Source organism: Physeter macrocephalus, chromosome 6, assembly GCF_002837175.3.
Source record: "Physeter macrocephalus isolate SW-GA chromosome 6, ASM283717v5, whole genome shotgun sequence".
NCBI lineage: Eukaryota > Metazoa > Chordata > Mammalia > Artiodactyla > Physeteridae > Physeter > Physeter macrocephalus.
Genome location: NC_041219.1, coordinates 39,094,139 through 39,117,681, shown reverse-complemented (window position 1 = coordinate 39,117,681; position 23,543 = coordinate 39,094,139). Strand labels below are relative to the sequence as shown.

The window sequence follows — 23,543 nt, the reverse complement described above, 5'->3', positions numbered from 1 at the left end:
AGCGGCTAGGCCCGTGAGCCATGGCCGCTGAGCCTGCGCGTCCGGAGCCTGTGCTCCGCAACGGGAGAGGCCACAACAGTGAGAGGCCCGGGTACCGCAAAAAAAAAAAAAAAAAAAAATTAGGCAAAGGAGGACCTGAATAGACACTTTTCCAAAGGCATACAGATGGCCAACAGGTACATGAAAAGGTGCTCGATGTCACTAATCATCAGGGAAATGCAAGTCAAAACCACAATGAGAGATCACCTCACACATATTAGGATGGCTTTTATCAAAAAACTAGAGATAACAAGTGCTGGCGAGGATGTGGCAAAGATGGAACCCTTGTGCACTGTTAGTGGGAAGGTAAATTGGTGCAGCTACTATGGAAAACACTATGGAGGTTACTAAAAAAATTAAATATAGAACTACAATATAATCCAGCATCCCACTTCTAGGTATATATCCAAAGGAAATGAAATCAGAATCCCTATGAGATATCTCAACTCTCATGTTCATTGCAGCATTATTCACAATAGCCAAGATATGGAAACAAGCTAAGTGACTATCAACAGATGAATAAATAAAGGAGGTGTGTGTGTGTGTATATGCATGCACGTGTGTGCACGTGCGCGCGCACACACACACACACACACACACACACAGTTGACCCTTAAAGAACGCTGGGGTTAGGGACGCCTACCCTTCATGCAGTCGAAAATATGTGTATAATTTGATAGTCTGATCTCTGATTCTGTGGTTCCACGTCCACAGATCCAACTAACTGTGGGTCCAACCTACCATGGATCATGTAGTACTGTAGTGTGTATTTACTGAAAAATATCCACATCTAAGTGAACCTGAGCAGTTCAAACTTATGTTGGTCAAGGGTCAACTGTATATAAAACGAATATTATTCAGCCATGACAAAGGAAATCCTACTATTTGCAACAACACGGATGAACCTAGAGAACATTATGCTAAGTGAATAAGCCAGACAGAGAAAGGCAAATACTGTAGATCTCACTTATATGTAGAATCTGAAAAAAAAAAATCAAACTCATAGAAACAGAGAGTAGAACAGTGGTTACCAGGGAATAGAGGGTAGGGAAACAGGGAGATCTGGTCAAAGGGTACACGTTATAAATGAATAAGTTCAGTTATAAGATTAATAAGTTCTGGGGATCTAATATACAGCATGATGACTATAGTTAATAATACTTTATTATACACTTGAGATTTGCTAAGAGAGTAAATATTAAGTGTTCTCACACCACACACACACACACACACACACGTAAGTGGTGAATGTGTTAATTAACCTGACTGTGGTAATCATTTCACAATGTATATGTGTATCAAATCATCATGTTGTATACTTTAAATATATATAATTGTATTTGTCAATCATACCTCAATAAAGCTGGCAGGGGAGAAAAGAATTCAACTGACTGAAGATTTTGAGAGAAGTGAGTGAAGTTTTTCACTTCTAAGTTATCTCTCTTACAAAACTAGGGTACTTAAAAAAGTGTAATGTAAAATCTACTTAGTTGGGACTTTTACACTAGTACTTTTATAAACTAGGAGATGAAGAAAGAAATAGTAAGAATATCTGAATAACTTGGTTAAAGTTCCTTGTTTGGAGAACTTTTGTAGAGCAAAATAATCCATATAATTTAAGGAAATATTTTAAATTGTTAGATGTATCTCAGAAGACAATCACTTTATACATACTTGTAAAATAGTATTTATCATAGTATAGTTACTTTTTAGTTTCTCTCTATTTCTGTCTTACCCTCATCTCAAGGGTAAGAGGTGTATCTTATGCATTTATTGATTAAAGAACTTAATGAAGAAACCAAAACTCCAATAGCTTTAATTCCAAGAGGAATTAAAAAGTGGAACTAACCCAGGCCTTTGTCTGGTTATCAAAATATTAGCACCTGAATTACTTAAGCAGATTTTTCAGAATGACTCCAGGTCCTGACTCATCAAGATTAAGAAGGCTGGGTTAAGGAGACAGAAGGCAAAGTTTAAATGTGAGCATGTTTGGTAGTGTATCTGCCTGCATGTCTCAATGAATTCAGAAGCATATAGAAAATGCTTTAAAAGTATTAATTTTTATTATCTGCTCAAGCCCTCTAATGGAACAGAGAGAGCATAAGCTCTGAAAAGAGTGGAATGAGATGGCCACTAATAACAGAAATATTTCTCAAATTCCCTCAGAAAGATGAAAAAGTAGAGGGCAAAGAGAATTTAACCTACCTCTCTCTTTGCAAAGGACAAAAAGGAATTCAGCAGCAATTTGCTTGACTCCCAGGTCAACATGTGTCATGAGGCGCACCAGCTTATTTCTCACCGTTGAGCCAACTTCAGGTCGATTTGTCACATCCCTCAATGGTGGTAAAACCTAATGGCACAAATGCAAAACCATCATCAATCGTTTAAGTATTAGAGTAAACGAGAATGGTACCAACTGAGCTTAGTTTTGTAAGAGCAGAAAAAACATTAAAAAAATAAATAGGTTTGCTTCCAAATAGAATAAAGCTAAACAAAAAACAAAGCTCAAATAATTTCATGCCTGTAATGAAATTTCATTTGAAGTGAAACATCTCTTCACTGTACCACCATGATATATTCAAACCCATTCCTGAGTTTTTACTCATCTCAGCACCTGGAATGCCCCTGCTGCCTCTATCAAAATCCATGTTAAAGTCTGGGTCAAATTTCTCTTTCTTCCTTAATACCCTGACTCATATTGATTTTTCCCTTCTTTTAATTCCTGCAGCATTTTCATTATTTACTAAAAAAACCCCAAAAACCCTGTACATATGTTTTCTAGTTGTTTTATTTTATAATAAAATGGTTATTAATTATTGAGTACTTCCTATGTGCTAGTTGCTGTAATAGAAATCAAGCCTCACAGGAACCTTGCAAAGGAGGTAGTAACATCACTATCATCCCTATTTTATAGACTGATCCTCAGAGGGATTACATAACTTGCTTGGTTTATCTGTTTGTTTGCTCACTCACTCACCCATCCATGCATCCACCCAGACCTCTCCTCTTTTGGTTCTCCACACTGGTTGCTTCATCTTAGCCTCTGTGCCAGTTCTCTTCTATCCTTTGTTTTTAAGTGCTGGAATATTCAAGGGTTAAGTTCTTGGGCAGCATTTCTTTACTACTTTCACTCTCTATTGGTGATCTCATCCAGTTTTACGGCTTTGTATGGTCTCTATTTACTGATAACTCCCTAAAGTATACGTCTATCTTGATTTCTTCCATGACCTCCAGACTTTTATAGGCTTCTCAAATTTAGCATGTCCTAAGCAGAATATTGAAGCTCCCAACAAAGCTGTTCCTTCTACAGTTTTCCATCTCATTAAATAGCAAGTCTGTTCTTCCAACTGTTTACTGCAAAGACCTTGGAAACAGCCTTGATTCCTCTCTTTCACATCCCACATCCAATCCATCAGCAAATTATTCTGGCTCTACCTTTGAATTATATCCATAGCCCAACCACTTCTCACTATTTCCTCTAGTATTACCAAATTCAAGCTACCAATATTTCTCATCTGAACTATTACCACAGTCTCCTAAGTCATCCTGCTTCCATCCTGGTCATTCTATGATCTATTCTCTACATAGCAGCTAGGATGATCCTTTAAAAGTCAGATCACATCATTCCTCTTCTCAAAGTCCTCCAGTTCCCATGGCTTCTCATCTCACTCATAGTAAAAGACAAGGTCATTCCAAGTTCCTTAGGTTTCACATCATGTGGCTTCCTGTTACTTTTCTGACTTAATTTCTATTACATTCCTTGCTTACACTGCTATAGTCTCACAAACCTCCATGGAACTCCTTACACTCACCGAGCACTTTCCTGCCTCACGGTCTTTGCATGGCTGCTCCCTCTGCCCAGAACTCTTTTTCTGGAAACTGGCTTTGCCTCATTCCCTTACTTTCTTCAGGTCTCTGTTCAAATGTCATTTATAGGAAGACAGTCCCTGACCACCCTATATAATTAACCTTCAGCATTCTCTTTTTTTATCCCCCTCCCTCTGCTTTAATCTTCCTCATAGCACTTATCACCACCTAACACAGTATATATTTCTTTCTTTATTGTCTGCCTTCTTCCACAAGTCAGTTCCACGGGGGCAGGGATTTCTTTCTGTTTTGTGTACCGCTCTCAGTGCCCGGCATATTACAGGTTTCGATAAATATTTGATGACTGAAGGAAGAATGAATTAATTCAAGTAACTTTTTACAAGTGCCTTCTATAAGCTAGGCACTATGCTAGAAAATGAAGAAAGATACAAAGTCAAATTATAATTTACTATACCAGACTCTTTATGTGTATATTATTTTTTATTTAATCCATTCAGCTGACTTCCTTCCTTCCTTATCTCTTTCTATATTGAGTGCCTACCATGTATCAGGAGGTACTGGAGGCCCTGGAGATACAGCTGTGAAAAAAACCCAGAAACTAAATCTCAGAAAACTGAGTAATCTACCCAAAGTGTTTATAGAATCCGTGTTGCAATATCTCTGGTAGGATAGAGCAAAATGCTCTTTGTGCGGGTTGAGTTTATCTCCCATTTCTAGAGGAATGAGACATGTAACAAATGATTTCATGTGGTATGTACCTACAGTTCCAGAGTATAGTATCTATTAATAAAGGTTATCACACAAAAATTTTCTTAGCTATGTTTTGGGTTCCTTAACAAGTTTTTGAAGTGAAATTTTGTAGTTTTTATTGTTACATATCATGCCCAAACTGCATATGTATGGAGCATTTCTATTTCCCCCCAAATACTAGCCTCCATTAAATTTTTTCTTTTCTTTGAGAAATCTTGTCCAGTTCCTCTTTCAAATCCATAGAATCTTCATCTCTTCTATTAGCCTCTCCACATGAATCCAACCTGAATCAGTAATTTCTACCATCTGTTCTCTTTCTACCTGCCCAAATACTGAATACTCAAGACCAATTTACTCTGGGTATGCACGAGTTGGATTTAATCAGGTATTAACTATGGGGCACAATAATTAATTAGCCATGGTTCCGTTTACACTATTATCAAAGTTAATCATCTGTTACTTTAAGTTCTGCCCTTCTTGATCCTCATAGTCTATAGTGCATCTTCCTCAGAAAGAAAGTTGATTTCTGTATCGTGCCTTGTATCTTTCTTTAGTTATCTTTTACTTGTCATGTCTCCTTCTTTATCTGTACTGTAGTATTTCTTTGAGGATAAGGAGTGGGTCTCACAATCTTTTGTATCTACATAATGTATAGTCCAAGACCTTCATATAAATAATCTGTTTAACAAACAGATTTTGGGGGGGCTATCCTGGTTAGAGATGGCAAAATCTAAACAGTTTAGTTGCACGTGGATCTCCTCTGTGAAAAAGCTAAAATACAGAACACAAAGTATTTTCATTTATTATTCTCCACCAAGTCCTCCTAGTCATGATAGAATGTCTTAAAATAATCAAACTTGGAAATGACCTTAATTCATCAATTAACTAATTTATTTTGCTTAAATGATTATTCATGCTTTGATAGTAGCTAGTCTTCCAATAGACTATAAATTCTTCAAAGATAAGAGTCCCTACTTTCTAATTTCCCCTTATCAGTAATATCTATTAATGTGCTCTACACACAGTAAAGTGCTTATTAAATCTTGACCATAAACATATGGGGGAAAATGAACCTAGTTAATTTATTAAGAGAAATTCTATATGGCAATAAATGAACAATGGGGTGAACGGTGGTACCATGTAGTGAATGAGGAAAGAAGGGGAAGACAGAGGGTGGGGAAGGATGGGAAATCAAGAGATTAGTTTGGGATATGTTAAACTTAAGATACCTACTACACATCCAAGGGGAGGAGATGAGTAGGCAGTATGTTATATAAGTCTGGAGCTTAGGGGACAGGTCAAGCGTAGAGATAGAAATTTGCGAGTCATCAGTGAATAGATGACTTTCAAAACCATGACTGTTGAATGAGACCAACAAGAGAGAAGAAATGGAGACAAAGATAATATTGCCTTGGGGAGCTCAAACACTGCAAAGAAGAAGTTCCCTGTTGTGTCCTAGACACCAAGTGAAGAAGGTACTTCAAGTAGGAGAGAATACTTAATTACATCAAAATGTTACCGGGGAATAAAAAAAAGATTTGAGAACTATTAGATTTGGCAATATCGGGTTGATGATGTTTGACAAACACCTTTGTAGTACAGTGAAAAGCATGAAAACCTAATTACAGTGGGTTCGGAAGAGAATCAAAATGAGTAAAAAGAAGAGAGCGGGTGAGCACAGAAAACTCTCCTGAGGAACATTGCATAAAGAAGAGAAGAGAAATGGAGAGGCAGCTTGAGAAGTGGAATTAAGGGAAGGTTTTTCTGCTTTTAAGATGGAAGATGTGTTTGGGTGCAGACAAAAATGATCCAGTACATTAAAAAAAAAAGATTAATGTAAGAAGAAAGAGAGGGAGTAAATGCAGGAGCCAAGTTCTTGAGGTGAGAGGGAAAGGTATCAAGGATATGGGTGCAGAGGCTGGCCACAGAAAGAAGCAGGGACAATTCATCCCTTGTGATAGAGGGGGGAGACAAAGGACATGGGGGTACAGATAGATGCAGACAGACAGTAGATGCAGAGGTAGAAAGATGACTTCTTACCATGAACTCCAACTACTACCATCTTACTCCGAACCTTCATCATCAGCTCTCTTTTGGGCTGGTCTCATCACATCTACTCACACTCCTTTAGTCTATCTTACATATAGTAGCCAGAATATCTTTAAATATAAATGAGGTCACATCACGTCCCTTCTCAGAACAGTCCAATGCTTTCCCTTTTCACTTAGAGGAAAATCAAAAGTCCTATACAACCTTAAGTTATTTGGTCCTTGCTTACCTCTTTTACTTCATCTACCACTCTCCCCCTCACACAATGTTCTCTAGCCTTCTTGCTTTTCCTTAAGCATACCAAAGCATCCTCTCATCCAGGGACTTTGAATTCATTCTGTCTGGTACATTCCTCTTCCAGAATATTCTCAGAACTATTCTCAGAGAATATCCTCTTCCAGATATTCTCAAAGATCCTTTCTTTATTTATCCAAGTTTCTGCTCAAATGTCATTTCCTCAGAGAGGCTCTTCGTTATTCCCTTAAGTTTTCCCTTCCCCTGTATCTTTCTTCTGAACACTTATCACTACTTGCCATTGTATCATACATTTATTTGTTTACTTTTTGTCCGCCTACAATAATAGAAACTCCACAAAGCAAAGACTTCATTTATATTTCAATGCTTAGAATACAGCACATAGATCTCAATAAACATTTGTTGAGTAAATGAATGAATGACTCAAAAAAATAGACAGGGTCACTTATTTCTGGATTAGGAAGATTTCAAAGATTTAACACTAACTTTTTGAGTTTCTGACATTCTGAAAGAAAACGACCGTGAAAGAATTCGACTCATTAATTTTATGTTAAAAAAAACACATATAAGATTAACTTTGAGATGTTAATATGCATTAAACTGTTACCTGATCTTTGAGAAATTTTCTGATGTTTCGATGGGCTCGGGAACATTCTGTTAATAAGCTGAGAACTGGAGTCAGACCCTCTCTATAGCTGCTTCCCTACAAAGAAAACCATACATGCTGCATTAGTTTAGTTTCTAACAGTTTACTTTTCTTCATATAACTGAGTATATTAATACTCTTTTTTTGAGAGGGAGACACTTTATGTTACCAAAGCTGTACAAACTACTTTTTAAATTATTTTCCTAAAAATATTTCCATTTCATTATTTATCTTCATGTTTACTAATGCCCATTTTTATCCTTCCTGGATTTTTCTACAGTTTGTAGGGCCCTCACTGGCTCAGCAAATGGGCTTAAACAAGGCGAAGGTTTTGATGACCAACCCATCCTAACTTGCTGCCTTTTAATACAGATACTTGACAAAGCAAGTGACAGAAAAGAGAAAATAAGCAGCTTACAACAAATGGAAAGTTGACAATTTTCTTTTAAAGATGTCTTTTAGGTGTTATGGAAAGCAGTTATTAAGTTTTGGGGGGGAGATAAGTTTTACTTCTAGAACTTACAAAATACCTACATAGAAAAGTAATTACTTTTTCCTTTGTTTTCAGGCACTAGTCACAATTTTGGTGTTGCATCAACACAATTTTCAGCTTTAAACAAATAAATTCACTTGGTTTCAGCAATTTATCATTTACTACAGTAAAATGCTTTCTGGAGTATAAATAATTATTCAAGATGTCAGCTATAAAAAAAGAGCTTAGATTCAAAAATCACATCCTGTGATGTATGTGTGTACAATTACATTCTTTAGAAGCATCTTCTCAATTTTATCAGTCTTACCTTGTCTATTCTCTTCTCCATAAAACTGAGTAAAACATGAATGGCCTCCATATTCATACCATTGTATACCATGGTATTATTTTTCAAAACTGTTTCTTTCTCAGCTGTTTTATCACTGGGCAGTTCATCTAGCGTCGTTGCTTCTGGGGCTGTTTCTTCATGGGTTAATGGACAAATGAGAACATCCAAACAAGAGACTGGAACATTGCTTAAAAGGTTGACTGCATTGCTGAAAAGCAATTTAAAAAGACAATATTTTAATTTGACTGACTAGTTCTTTAAAACACAAACATAATAAGTTCAGAAGTGACTTTTAGGAGACAATTAAAATTCATCTTTTTCAAAATGAGCCTTTAATATTATTTGGCATTTACTGACTAACAGAAAATAAAGAGAACTGTTTCAAATACACACATGACAAATTAGAAAGAACAGATGTTAAATGGACACACAATCATATGATGTCATGTCACTTTCTGAAATGCTAAAATAGGAATTAGTGAGCTTTAACACTAGCTCTTTAATTTTATTATGATACAATACTAGCTTTGCAGTTTTTCCTTGGGATTTTAAATCCTTTTGTGGATCCACTGGTGTCTTATTATTCCTTAGATTACAACATAAAGCATTTGAGAAACACTGTATATAAGCAGCTTATCACAGAGGCAACAACATTAAAAACCAAATATTGTAGGATTAAATTTTGTCCTTTCTAGATATAGAAATACAATTTTTAGATCATCCCTTATTTCATAAGACAGTTGCAGAAAATGGTAAGTGGTGCTTTTTCTCCTTCTCTTGTCCCCAGATTTCTTTAAAAGAGGCCAACATAACTACTTCGAATCTCTAGCCCCACAGGCCTTTCTTTCTATGTATTAATGAAATAATGAGCCTGGGATGTGCACCAGTAGGGGGAACCCAAACCTTGTATTTTTTGGTATTCTCTAAAAATCTTGTTCCATTGCTCAGTGTATAAGAGATTAAAATTAAAATTGTTAGTGTTTAATTGACACTAACAATTTAAAAATTAGACATGCTCTCAATTCATATATTTTCCTTCATGCATTATTTCATATTTTTTCTTTTAAAAGGAGAGGTGGTATTCTGTGCTAACTGGATCTTAAAAGCCTGTGCCTCAGAACTTCCTGATAAACAACAATGGAGAGACAGGCATTACATTTCCTAGTGACAGAGAAGCAGATCTAAAAATAACTGCATCCTGACTAAAAATAAACTCTTGCAAATACAATTTAAAAGTCTAACCACTTGGAAACGAAATTCAGGGCTTAATCTAACTGATGCTGTCTTAATTTAGCCCATAGTAGTTCCTTTTAATTTAGATTATAGTGACACCCTCAGATATAAAACAAAATAAACAACAACAAAACAGAAATAAAATACAAAATATTTTCTCTCCTTTACCCTGAACTGTGGCTGCATTTCTCCAAGAATGAATATTTCTTTTCTTTCTTTTTATATTACAGGAAAAAAAATTCATAAGAACTCAAAGTTGAAAAAGTAGACAATGGAGAACAATAACTGGTAAAGGGCACCAAAAAATCAGAACCAAGAACAAAAATAATTTAACAAGTCCTATAAATGAATGGTTCCTGGTAAAATACAAGTTATTTGGTTGTCCCCACTAAGAATCTACTACTGCTGCTGCTGCTGCTATTACTGCTACTACTATTCAACCAAGTTTCTAATTTTGATTATTTGTAAATAATCGCAATTGGCTGAAATACGATGCTCTTCCCTCAAACTTTCCTTTTAAAATTTCTGCAAACATCTGTAGTTCCTTATCTATAGATAAAAATATTGCACTTCTGACTTAAGCATTTGGAAACTGTTATTAAATATCATAGATTCACTGGGGTTAAAAGAAAAAAAAATAGAACTCTACCTTAGAATTACTTTCTACAACTGTAAAAGCCACTTTGAAATGTTAGGAGTTTTTTTCCAACACATATAGCAATAGGCTGGAGTCCACCAGTAGTATGATTCTCTGAATCTACCATAGAGACCACACTGAAAAGTTTAAGGCAATGCATTTCATTACAAAGGAATGCTTCCCTTTAAATCCATTTAAAATAAGCAGTTTCCAGGAATTTTGTAAATTTAAGAAACCAAATGTAGAGTTTGATTCAACAAATATTTGGAGGTTTTAGGCTTTTCAAGAAAAGTTCCCATTTTCTCGTTTCTTATTAAACAACTGGGTTCCCAAACAACTACAAAATTAATTTTCTGGCTCACTGTGTTTGAGCTATTCTTTTTAAGTAAGGAAAGCCAGCTTTTTGAGCTGTCACTTCTCTGACAGTTTTATTTGTGGTAGAAGAGTGTATGAAATTCTCCAGCTACCAGGAAGTCAGTGACTATGCACAGATCTCCACAATGGTGTTTGCATTCCTACTCCAGGGGGTAGAAATACTGTGTATATTACTCTCCCCTTTTCAGCTTCCTAGAGATCATTAATCACTGGGACATGACATCCTCCCACTCATACTCCCAGCGCCCTCCTGATATGCAGATTCAAAAGCAGGGCCTATTTAGAGCTCCTTAATGCTCTGATTAAAGCCTTGATAGTTGTGGGAGAAGGAAGGCAACCTAAAATCCAGGCCTGTATCAATCGAGGGGCTAAACAATTTAATACCAGATGACACTAAGGAGCATGATAACAGTACAAGCAGACATACAGCTGTTGGCAAACTTTCCTGGTCAAATGTATCTTCTTTACATTTGGGGCTCACATATCGTTTTTCATGGCTGGAAAATCTACTTAAATGAACCTCAAGACCTCCAAAAGATTTTCACATGTAAATACCTAAGTTTACTTTAGTCTAACTCAGTTCAGTAATTATTTATTGATTACTTATGCCAGGCATTTTTTAGGCAGGTATTATGAAGAAAATAGAAATAAATCCCTGCCCTTCTGGAGCTTATTTTCTAGCATGTAGAGAACAGTCAATTAAAAGTAAACAAACAAAAAAGTTAATTGAATAGAAGGTGATAAATGGTCTGAGGGTAAAATTCAGGAGGGTAAAAGAGGACATGTGAGTTGTAATTCTGAATAGGGTAGTCTGAACAGACCTCATTGAGATGGTGTCATTTAAGCAAAGACTTAAAGGAAGTTAGGGAGTGAGCCCTGTGACTACATGTGGAAAGGGCGTTCCAGGAAGAAGGGCAGGAGCAAAGGCCCCAGGGCAGGAGCAGTGGCATGTATGAAGAACTGCAATGAAGTTGGTGTGGCTGAACCACCACACACAGGGAGAGGAGTGGGACAGGAGCTCAGCTGGGTAACAGGGGGCCAGATTGGTTTTACAGGCTATTACTACTTTAGTTTTTATCCTAAATGAAATGGGGAACCACTACAGGGTTTGGCATAGTAATATACTCTATCCTTATGTTAAAAGGATCACTCTGGCTACTGTGTTGAGAACAACTAGTAGGACGTCAAAGGTGAGGAAGACCAACCAGTTAGGGTGTTATTATAATAACTCAGGTGAATGAACACGGTGGTAACAGTGCAGTGGTCAGATCTGGCTACATTTTGAAGATTTCCTGATAGGCTAGTTGTGGGGTGTGAGAATCCAAGGTTCTAGCCTTAGCAAGTGGAAAGCTAGAGTTGCCATAAATTGAAATGGGAAACACTGCAGGAGAAGCAACATTTTCGGGGAAGAGTAAGAGTTTAATCTTGGATATGTTAAGTTTGGAATGTCTGTTATACTTCCAAATGGAGATGTTAACAGGAAGTTAACTGTAAGAGTCAGGAGATCAGGGAGGGAGATCTGGACTAGAGATATAAACTGAGGAGTCATTAGCATGTAGATGGTATTTAAAGTCCAAGACTGGATTAGATCAGTAAAGGAGTGAGTGTGGGTTGAGAGACTATGAGATAGGCCTGGGGCACTCTACCATCCAGAGGCTGAGTGGGAGAGGAAGAAATTACAGCTAGTGAGGTAGGAGGGAAACCAAGATAGGATGGTATCCTGGAAGAAAGTATATCAGTAAGAATGGAGTGATCACCTGTGGTCAAATGATGTGGACAGATCAAGTAAGATGACAACTGAGAAATGTCCGCTGGATTTAGCAACACAGAAGTGACCTTAATAATATAGCCATTCTGGTGGAGTAGTGGGACTAAAACCTGAGTAGACTAGATTCAAGAGAGAATAGTAGAAGAATTAGATAGTCGATACCTAAAGGAGGTTTATTGCAAAGGGCAAAAGAAGACTGCAGCAGCAAATCCAGGTGGCAAAGTGTTAACCCATAGGGACCTGGTCATTGTTCTCTAAGTGTGCTGTAGACATAGTCTCATTTCTGTATTTGTCCATGTTTTCTCCTGTTTAGAATGGTCTCATTCTTTAAGATTAGCCAAGTCTCACTTTATTCTCAACAAATATTTACTATGCCTTGTACTAGATGCTAAGTATACAAAAATAAATAAAATATGCTTCTTTTCCTAAGAGAAGACAGCATAACATAATTTGTAGAGCAATGGGTTGAATTCTAAGTTGCCTCCTAGAAAAGTGTGCCTTGGGCAAATTACATGACCTATTCTAGGCCTTGGTGTCCTTAATTCTAAAGTAAAGGGAAATAAATTTATCCCATCAGCTTGATGTGAGGATTAAATGAAAAAAGGCATGCAAAGCACTCTGCCTGGTACATAGTAAATGGCAGCTATTAAGGAGCTTTTGAACAGCAGACATACTATACTATAGGAAACAGCAAATATCTGGAAGAATGAGAGAATATGTTATCTGTGGGGAAACGAAAACAGGTTCCTAAGTCTAAAGCAAAGGACAAGGCCTCTAAAGGACAGGGCCTTAGTAGGCATTAAGACAAAAAAAAGTGTGTGTATGTGTGTGTAGAGTGGGGAAGGGGGATTATAAAGGGGATTGCCATGATGAGATACATGTTACGGCCAAATGGGTTACTGATGACCTTAAACCAGTCGTGCTGGCAAAGGAGTAGGTGCAGAAGCCAGAAAAACAAATTTCCCAGATGCGTTTGCAGATCATTAATAAATGCATAGTGACAAAAGAAGTTTGCTCTTAATCATAAAGACAGAGGGGAGCCACAAGAGGATTCTAAGCAGAGAGTTACTTTGTGAAAAACAACTCTGCGTGCAGTGGAAAGGATGGATCAATCTGTCAGGTTAGGTAAAATTTTCCCACAGGACAGAGCAGCTTGAGTTTAGAACTGGAGAAAGAAGGTGGTCTGACAGATCTGGGGTTAGGTGCTTGAACACTGGCAGGACAGGACAATTAGGGAGTAGAGAGAGGTGAACCAAATGATGAACCAATGCTTTAGAATAGAGAGGGAAGAAAGGAAACCTTAAGGAGGCTTACAGGTAGGAGAAAAAGGAATCACCAAGGGACCAGAGGTCTGGATGAGGATGAAGAACAGGTACAGTATGAGTGAGGAAGACTTTCCTCATCATTCTAGACCATAGTGAGCATGTTATCTGAATTCTATTAGCAATTATTATTTAGATAATTAATTTACTGGGAAACTACTCAAAAACTATCTTGTGACATCTATTCTTATCTTGATTGTTATTTAACTTTTCATAATATACATGTCTGTTTCCCCATTTATACTCTATGTTCCTCCAGACTATGTACTATGGTGTGGAATCCTTCAAAAACCTAGCATGGTACTCAGCTATAGTTCAGATAATATCTGTTCACTTAGATAACTGTTATTCACAGTGAGAATTAGGTTAAAGAGCTAAGAGCTTTAATAACAACAAAAAAGAAAAATACCCTCTCCCCCATCTCTCCGAACTCTCCTTTTTCTGTATACCTATATAAGCTTGTTTATGTATAACACAACACTCATCAAAACAAGTGCACATATTCACTTAGCAGCCTCTTTTAACCCCTAGTTGGTGAGCCCTGGAGAACAAAGATTATACTGTATTCATCTTTGTTGCCTCTAGAGCTCAACATAGTGCCGGACACATAGTAAGTGCTCAGTTAATAAATATAAACCAAAATGAAATGGTGCAATTTTCAAACATTTATTAGAAGTCTGCCATGTGTAAGACATGTTTACTTTTTTTACATTTTACATTTTGCAATATGCATATCAAATCAACACACTGTACACCTTAAATGTATACAATGTTATATGTCAATTATATCTCAATAAAGCTAGAAAAAACAGACATTATGCTTAGCACTGTAATGAGGTGTCATTAGGTACTAAACTGTCCCCTTAAATATGTGAGATAAAATGAACTGGTTTACACACAGAACAAAAAAAAAAAAAGCAGGGAGGTAAGTACTTTTTTAAAAAATTTTTGAATTTTATTTATTTTTTTATACAGCAGGTTCTTATTAGTTATCCATTTTATAATTAGTGTATATATGTTAATCCCAATCTCTCAATTCGTCACACCACCACCACCACCACCACCCCCCGCCACTTTCCCCCCTTGATATCCATACATTTGTTCTCTACCTCTGTGACTCTATTTCTGCCCTGCAAACTGGTTCATCGGTACCATTTTTCTAGGTTCCACATATATGACTTAATATATGATACTTGTTTTTCTCATTCTGACTTACTTCACTCCGTATGACTGTCTCTAGGTCCATCCACGTCTCTACAAATGACCCAATTTCGTTCCTTTTTATGGCAGAGTAATATTCCATTGCATAAATGTTCCACAACTTCTTTATCCATTTGTCTGTCAATGGGCATTTAGGCTGCTTCCATGACCTGGCTATTGTAAATAGTGCTGCAAAGAACATTGGGGTGCATGTGTCTTTTTGAATTATGGTTTTCTCTGGGTATATGCCCAGTATTGGGATTGCTGGGTCATATGGTAATTATATTTTCAGTTTTTTAAGAAACCTCCATACTGTGCTCCATAGTGGCTATATCAATTTACATTCCCCCCAACAGTGCAAGAGGGCTCCCTTTCCTCCACACCCTCTCCAGCATTTGCTGTTTGTAGATTGTCTGATGATGCCCATTCTAACTGGTGTGAGGGGATAACTCAGTGTAGTTTTGATTTGCATTTCTCTAATAATTAGTGATGATGAGCAGCTTTTCATGTGCTTCTTGGCCATCTGTATGTCTTCTTTGGAGGAATGTCTATATAGGTCTTCTGCCCATGTTTGGATTGGGTTGTTTGTTTTTTTGATATTGAGCTGCATGAGCTGTTTATATATTTTGGAGATTAATCCTTTGCCCACTGATTCGTCTGCAAATATTTCCTCCCATTCTGAGGGTTGTCTTTTCGTCTTGTTTATGGTTTCCTTTGCTTTACAAAAGCTTTGAAGTTTCATTAGGTCCCATTTGTTTATTTTGTTTTTATTTCCATTACTCTAGGAGGTGGATCAAAGAAGATCTTGCTGTGATTTATGTCAGAGTGTTCTTCCTCTGTTTTCCTCTAAGAGTTTTACAGTGTCCAGTCTTACATTTAGGTCCCTGATCCATTTTGAGTTTATTTTTGTGTATGGTGTTAGGGAGTGTTCTAATTAAAAAGATCTTGCTGTGATTTATGTCAAAGAGTGTTCTTCCTCTGTTTTCCTCTAAGAGTTTTACAGTGTCCAGTCTTACATTTAGGTCCCTGATCCATTTTGAGTTTATTTTTGTGTATGGTGTTAGGGAGTGTTCTAATTTCATTCTTTTACATGTAGCTGTCCAGTTTTCCCAGCACCACTTATTGAAGAGACTGTCTTTTCTCCATTGTATATCCTTGCCTCCTTTGTCATAGATTAATTGACTACAGGTGTGTGGGTTTATCTCTGGGCTTTCTATCCTGTTGCATTGATGTATATTTCTGGTTTTGTGCCAGTACCATACTGTCTTGATGACTGTAGCTTTGTCGTATAGTCTGAAGTCAGGGAGTTTTATTCCTCCAGCTCCGTTTTTTTTCCCTCAAGACTGCTTTGGCTATTCGGGGTCTTTTGTGTCTCCATACAAACTTTAGGATTTTTTTTTCTAGTCCTGTTACTTCTTCTTTTCCAATTCGTATTCCTTTTATTTCTTTTTCTTCTCTGATTACCATGGCTGGGACTTCCAAAACTATGTTGAATAACAGTGGTGAGAGTGGTCATCCTTGTCTTTTTCCTGACCTTAGAGGACATGCTTTCAGGTTTTCACCATTGAGAATGATGTTTGCTGTGGGTTTGTCATATATGGCCTTTATTATGTTGTGGTAGGTTCCCTCTATGCCCACTTTCAAGAGACTTTTTATCATAAATGGGTGTTGAATTTTGTCAAAAGCTTTTTCTGCATCTATTGAAAGGATCATATGGTTTTTATTCTTCAATTTGTTACTATGGTGTATCACATTGATTGATTTGCATATATTGAAGAATCCTTGCATTCCTGGGATAAATCGCACTTGATCATGGTGTATGATCCTTTTAAAGTGCTGTTGGATTCTGTTTGCTATTATTTTGTTGAGGATTTCTGCATCTATATTTATCAGTGATAGTGGTCTATAATTTTTTTTTGTAGTATCTGTTTGGTTTTGGTATCAGGGTGATGGTCACCTCATAGAATGAGTTTGGGAGTGTTCCTTCCTCTGCAATTGTTTGGAAGAGTTTGAGCATAAGTGTTCGCTCTTCTCTAAATGTTTGATAGAATTCACCTGTGAAGCCATCTGGTCCTGGACTTTTGTTTGCTGGAAGATTTTAAATCACAGTTTCAATTTCATTACTTGTGATTGTTCTGTTCTTATTTCCTATTTCTTCCTGGTTCAGTCTTGGAAGTTTATATCTTTCTAAGAATTTGTCCATTTCTTCAAGGTTGTCCATTTTACTGGCATAGAGTTGCTTGTAGTAGTCTCTTAGGATGCTTCTTTTTCTTGATGAGTCTGGCTAATGGTTTATCAATTTTGTTTATCTTCTCAAAGAACCGGCTTTTACTTCTATTATCTGTGCTATTGTTTTCTTTGTTTCTATTTCATTTATTTCTGCCCTGATCTTTATGATTTCCCTCCTTCTACCAACTGGGTTTTGTTCGTTCTTCTTCCTCTAGTTCCTTTACGTGTAAGGTTAGATTGTTTATTGGAGATTTCTCTTGTTTCTTGGGGTAGGCTTGTATTGCTATACACTTCCCTCTTAGAACTGCTTTTGCTGCATCCCATAGGTTTTGGATCATCGTGTTTTCGTTGTCATTTGTCTCTAGGTATTTTTTGAGTTCCTCTTTGATTTTTTCAGTGATCTCTTCGTTATTTAGTAGCGTATTGTTTAGCCTCCACGTGTTTGTTTTTTATGTCTTTTTCGCTGTAATTGATTTCTAATCTCATAGCGTTGTGATCAGAAAAGATGCTTGATATGATTCCAATTTTCTTAAATTTACGGGGGCTTGATTTGTGACCCAAGATGGATCTATCATGGAGAATGTTCCGTGTGCACTTGAGAAGTGTAATCTGCTGTTTTAGGATGGAATGTCCTATAAATATCAATTAAATCTATCTGGTCTATTGTGTCATTTAAAGCTTGTGTTTCCTTATTAATTTTCTGTCTAGATGATCGGTACATTGGTGTAAGTGAGGTGTTAAAGTCCTCCACTATTATTGTGTTACTGTCGATTTTCCATTTGATAGCTGTTAGCAGTTGCCTTATGTATTGAGGTGCTCCTATGTTGGGAGCATATATATTTATAATTGTTATATCTTCTTCTTGGATTTGGGTGCATATATATTTATAATTGTTATGTCTTCATCCTGGATTGACCCCTTGATTATTATGTAGTGTCCTCCTTGTCTCTTGTAACATTCTTTATTTTAAAGTCTATTTTGTCTTTTATGAGAATTGCTACTCCAGCTTTCTTCTGATTTCCATTTGCATGGAATATCTTTTTCCATCCCCTCGCTTTCAGTCTGTATGTGTCCCTAGGTCTGAAGTGGGTCTCTTGTAGACAGCATATATATGGGTCTTGTTTTTGTATCCATTCAGCAAGCCTGTGTCTTTTGGTTGGAGCATTTAATCCATTCACATTTAAGGTAATTATCGATATGTATGTTCCTATGGCCATTTTCTTAATTGTTTTGGGTTTGTTTTTGTGGGTCTTTTTCTTCTCTTGTGTTTCCTGCCTAGAGAAGTTTCTTCAGCATTTGTTGTAAAGCTGGTTTTGTGGTACTGAATTCTCTTAGCTTTTGCTAATCTGTAAAGCTTTTGATTTCTCCATCGAATCTGATAAGAGATCCTTGCCGGGTAGAGTAATCTTGGGTGTAATTTCTTCCCTTGCATCACTTTAAATATGTCATGCCACTCCCTTCTGGCTTGTAGAGTTTCTGCTGAGAAATCAGCTGTTAACCTTATAGAAGTTCCCTTTATGTTATTTGTCATTTTTCCCTTGTTGCTTTCAATAATTTTTCTTTGTCTTTAATTTGTGTCACTTTGATTACTGTGTGTCCTGGAGTGTTTCTCCTTGGGTTTATCCTGCCTGGGACTCTCTGGGCTTCCTGGACTTGGGTGGCTATTTCCTTTCCCATGTTAGGGAAGTTTTCAACTATAATCTCTTCAAATATTTTCTCGGATCCTTTCTCTCTCTCTTCTCCTTCTGGGACCCCTTTAATGTGAATGTTGGTGCATTTAATCTTGTCCCAGAGGTCCCTTAGGCTGTCTTCATGCCTTTTCATTCTTTTTTCTTTATTCTGTTCCGCAGCAGTGAATTCCACCATTCTGTCTTCCAGGTCCTTTATCCGTTCTTCTGCCTCAGCTATTCTGCTATTGATTCCTTCTAGTGTATTTTTCATTTCAGTTATTGTCTTGTTCATCTCTGTTTGTTTGTTCTTTAATTCTTCTAGGTCTTTGTTAAACAGTTCTTGCATCTTCTCAATCTTTGCCTCCATTCTTTTTCGAAGGTCCTGGATCATCTTCACTATCATTATTCTCAATTTTTTTTTCTGGAAGGTTTCCTATCTCCACTTCATCTAGTTGTTTTTCTGGGGTTTTATCTTTTTCCTTCATCTGGTACATAGCCCTCTGCCTTTTCATCTTGTCTTTTTGTGAATGTGGTTTTTGTTCCACAGGCTGTAGGACTGTAGTTCTTCCTGCTTCTGCCCTCTGGTGGGTGAGGCTATCTAAGAGGCTTGCGCAGGTTTCCTGATGGGAGGGACTGGTGGTGAGTAGAGCTGGGTGTTGCTCTGGTTGGCAGAGCTCAGTAAAACTTTAATCTGCTTGTCTGCTGATGGGTGGGACTGGGTTCCCTCCCTGTTGGTTGTTTGGCCTGATGCAACCCAACACTGGAGCCTACCCGGCTCTTTGGTGGGGCTAACGGCGGACTGTGGGAGGGCTCACGCCAAGGAGTACTTCCCAGAACTTCTGCTGCCAGTGTCCTTGTCCTCATGGTGAGCCACAGCCACCCCCCGCCTCTGCAGGAGATCCTCCAACACTAGCCGGTAGGTCTGGTTCAGTCTCCCCTGGGGTCACTGCTCCTTCTCCAGGTCCCAATGCGCACACTACTTTGTATGTGCCCTCCAAGAGTGGAGTCTCTGTTTCCCCTGTCCTGTTGAAGTCCTGCAATCAAATCCCGCTAGCCTTCAAAATCTGATTCTCTAGGAATTCCTCCTCCCGTTGCTGGACCCCCAGGCTGGGAAGCCTGACGTGGGGCTCAGAACCTTCACTCCAGTGGGTGGACTTCTGTGGTAAAAGTGTTCTTCAGTTTGTGAGTCACCCACCCAGCAGTTATGGGATTTGATTTTATTGTGATTGCGCCGCTCCCACTGTCTCATTGTAGCTTCTCCTTTGTCTTTGGATGTGGGGTATCTTTTTTGGTGAGTTCCAGTGTCTTTCTGTCAATGACTGTTCAGCAGTTAGTTGTGATTCCCATGCTCTCAGAAGAGGGAGTGAGCGCACATCCTTTACCCCGCCATCTTGAACCAATCTCCAGGGAGTTAAGTACTTTTAAAATACACACTGGGGGGGCTTCTCTGGTGGAGCAGTGGTTGAGAGTCTGCCTGCCAATGCAGGGGACACAGGTTCGAGCCATGGTCTGGGAGGATCCCACATGCCGCGGAGCAACTAAGCCCGTGAGCCACAACTACTGAGCCTGCGCGTCTAGAGCCTGTGCTCCACAACAAGAGAAGGCACGACAATGAGAAGCCCGCACACTACGATGAAGAGTAGCCCCCAGTCGCCGCAACTGGAGAAAACCTGCGCACAGAAACGAAGACCCAACACAGCCAAAAATAAATAAATAAATAAATAAATAAATAAATAAATAAAATACACACTGGCTCTTTTGGGTAAAAAAAAAAAAAAAAAAAAAAAGCTTTGTAGAATAAATAAATAAATAAATAAATAAATAAATAAATAAATAAATAAATAAATAAATAAATAAAATACACACTGGCTCTTTTGGGTTAAAAAAAAAAAAAAAAAAAAGCTTTGTAGATGCCAATGTGTTGAGTGAAAGAAATTAGGCTGAAAAGCTGCAAGAAATTAAATCAGATCTGGTCCTCCTCTCTCCTTTCTTCTCTAGTGTATAGGCGATCCCCATGTTTCCCCTTGTCTCCAAATAAAACAAAATCACAACCACATCCACATGCAACTTTTTTTTGTCTAAGTGTTTATGCATAAGCTTACTGATTATGGACAAGAGGGCTCAAAATACTCTCAGGCAGATATTAGAGTTGGACAGAATTAGGATGTCCTTTAATGTAGCCAAAAAGGTGGATCATACCAACAATTTACTTATTACCATAAGTATAGACAAAAGGAAATGAAATAGAACAAATAGATTTTAGAAACTATATAAGATGCTGATTAGTGGAAAGGAAGTCGACATCAAGGTCAGCTATCTTTGTGAACTAACTCATTTTATCTCTATGTCCATGTCCTCCTGATTTATCTAGGGAAAAAAGAAAAAGGCACTGTCTTACACAGACAACATATCAGAAAAACTGCTGCTAAGCCATTTTTTGACTCACTCATCTCCTAGAGCAACTTAACAGGCTCCTGACATGCCTACCAAGTATCTGGCTTGAGAAAATCTTAGAGTTAAGAGAAAACAGATTTCACTACACAATCGCAATATATACAAAGAAACAGCTTCCTAAACAAAACATCAAAATTCAATAAACTTCCACAATGTTCATTGCAGCTCTATTTATAATAGCCAGGACATGGAAGCAACCTAAGTGTCCATCAACAGATGAATGGATAAAGAAGATGTGGCACATATATACAATGGAATATTACTTAGCCTTAAAAAGAAATGAAATTGAGTTATTTGTAGTGAGGTGGATGGACCTAGAGTCTGTCATACAGAGTGAAGTAAGTCAGAAAGAGAAAAACAAGTATTGTAGGCTAACACATATATATGGAATCTAAAACAATATAAAAAAATGGTTCTGAAGAACCTAGAGGCAGGATAGGAATAAAGATGCAGACGTAGAGAATAGACTTGAGGACATGGGGAGGGGGAAGGGTAAGCTGGGACGAAGTAAGAGAGTGGCATGGACTTATATATACTACCAAATGTAAAACAGGTAGCAAGTGGGAAGCAGATGCGTAGCACAGGGAGATCAGCTCAGTGCTCTGTGACCACCTAGAGGGGTGCGATAGGGAGGGTGGGAGGGAGACACAAGAGGGAGGAGATATGGGGATATATGTATATGTATAGCTGATTCACTTTGTTATAAAGCAGAAACTAACATACCATTGTAAAGCAATTATACTCAATAAAGATGTTAAAAAAATTCAATGAACTTTAAAAAAGAGCTTTAGAACTAAACATTGGATCTAAAGGCTAATATGCTCATTATAATAATAGTAACAGAAGTAGCAGTGGCTGCAGTGTTGTGGCAGTGGCAGTAGCAGTTCCTCCCCCATTTACTGAGAGCTTACTCAGTGCCAGGGATGGATGGCTTTACTAATTTCTCATTTAATGATTATTACAACACTTTGAGTTTGCTGACAATGCATAACCATACACCACACTACCTAGGTTTACCTCTTTCATTACATTTTTCCTTAAAAAAAAAAAAAAGCAAAAAACAAACTTAGAAATTAACTTTAAAAAATGGAATGAGATGTTACCTTGAAACATTCTGATTATTTTTAAAATGATGCCTTAAACACACACACACACACACACACACACACACACAAATTCTTTTCAGGGTCACTACAAATGGGCAGAATTTAGTAGATATTACAATTCTAGTAAGGTTCTTAAAATAGCCCTTTGAGGTTGGTATAGTATTTTCTCTGCATTTAAATGGATTAGCTTAGAGTCATTACTACTCAAATAATACTAATCACTTTAATTCTGATTAAAGGGACATGCAGGGCCAGTCCAGATAAACTGTCATGTCAGCAGCAACCTCAATCTCCCAGGAAAGCCTTTTAGCAATACATATAAATCTTGTCTATGGCTCTAGGGGTATTCCTTCTTATTTACAGTGTAGCTAATAGATATTTTACCAGAGCAACTTATAGAAGTAAATTTAAAGAAAAATATCTTTTAAATTTAAAAAAATAAATATTTAAAGCAAATATCATCAGAAAGTAAAATAAAGAAATCTGTACTTTAAAAAAATCTGAGTGTTAAAACCTCTATACATTTGATCTCTTTCGAGGAATACTGGGTACTGTTTTAAAATATTAAATTCACTCTTCAGAGAAAGCCTTAGCAATGTTTTTGTGACTACTGTAACAATTCCCATCAAAACACTTTCTTCTCACATCCTTGTATGAATGCCATTTAACTTGTGATATGTAATTTCCAAAATAAATAAATAAATAAATACACACACACACACACACACACACACACACACACACACACACACATACATACATACATACATACATACATACATACATACATACATACATACATACATTTATACCTGGGCTTATAAACCCATTTTCCTGTGGTTTTAATAGCTAGATTTCTAGTGTCTCTTGATTATGAAAAATTAGTCAGACCAAAATGCTTAATAAAATCTTTTTAACCTTAAGAAACAGGAAACATCTTGAATAAACAACCTAACCTTGCACCTAAAGCAATTAGAGAAAAAAAGAACAAAAAAAACCCCCAAAGTTAGCAGAAGGAAAGAAATCACAAAGATCAGATCAGAAATAAATGAAAAAGAAATGAGGGAAACAATAGCAGAGATCAATAAAACTAAAAGCTGGTTCTTTGAGAAGATAAGCAAAATTGATAAACCATTAGCCAGACTCATAAAGAAAAAAAGG

At 37.2% G+C, this 23,543-nt stretch overlaps 1 protein-coding gene across 8 annotated transcripts in view; it reads right to left on the bottom strand.

Annotated features, from left to right (window-relative positions):
* The window catches only part of RIC8B (RIC8 guanine nucleotide exchange factor B), a 121,101-nt gene that overhangs the window by 42,753 nt on the left and 54,805 nt on the right, over positions 1–23,543 (bottom strand). For all 8 annotated transcript variants that reach the window (XR_003680142.2, XR_008617576.1, XM_024127250.3 and 5 more), the window contains exons 5-7: positions 8,368–8,596; positions 7,529–7,624; positions 2,245–2,389 (exon numbers count right to left, since the gene is read on the bottom strand). Coding sequence is in view for 6 of the 8 variants with exons in the window: in XM_024127250.3 (XP_023983018.1) it covers positions 2,245–2,389; positions 7,529–7,624; positions 8,368–8,596 (470 nt within the window). In the remaining 2 variants the exon portion in view is untranslated. The remainder of the gene's footprint in view (positions 1–2,244; positions 2,390–7,528; positions 7,625–8,367; positions 8,597–23,543) is intronic.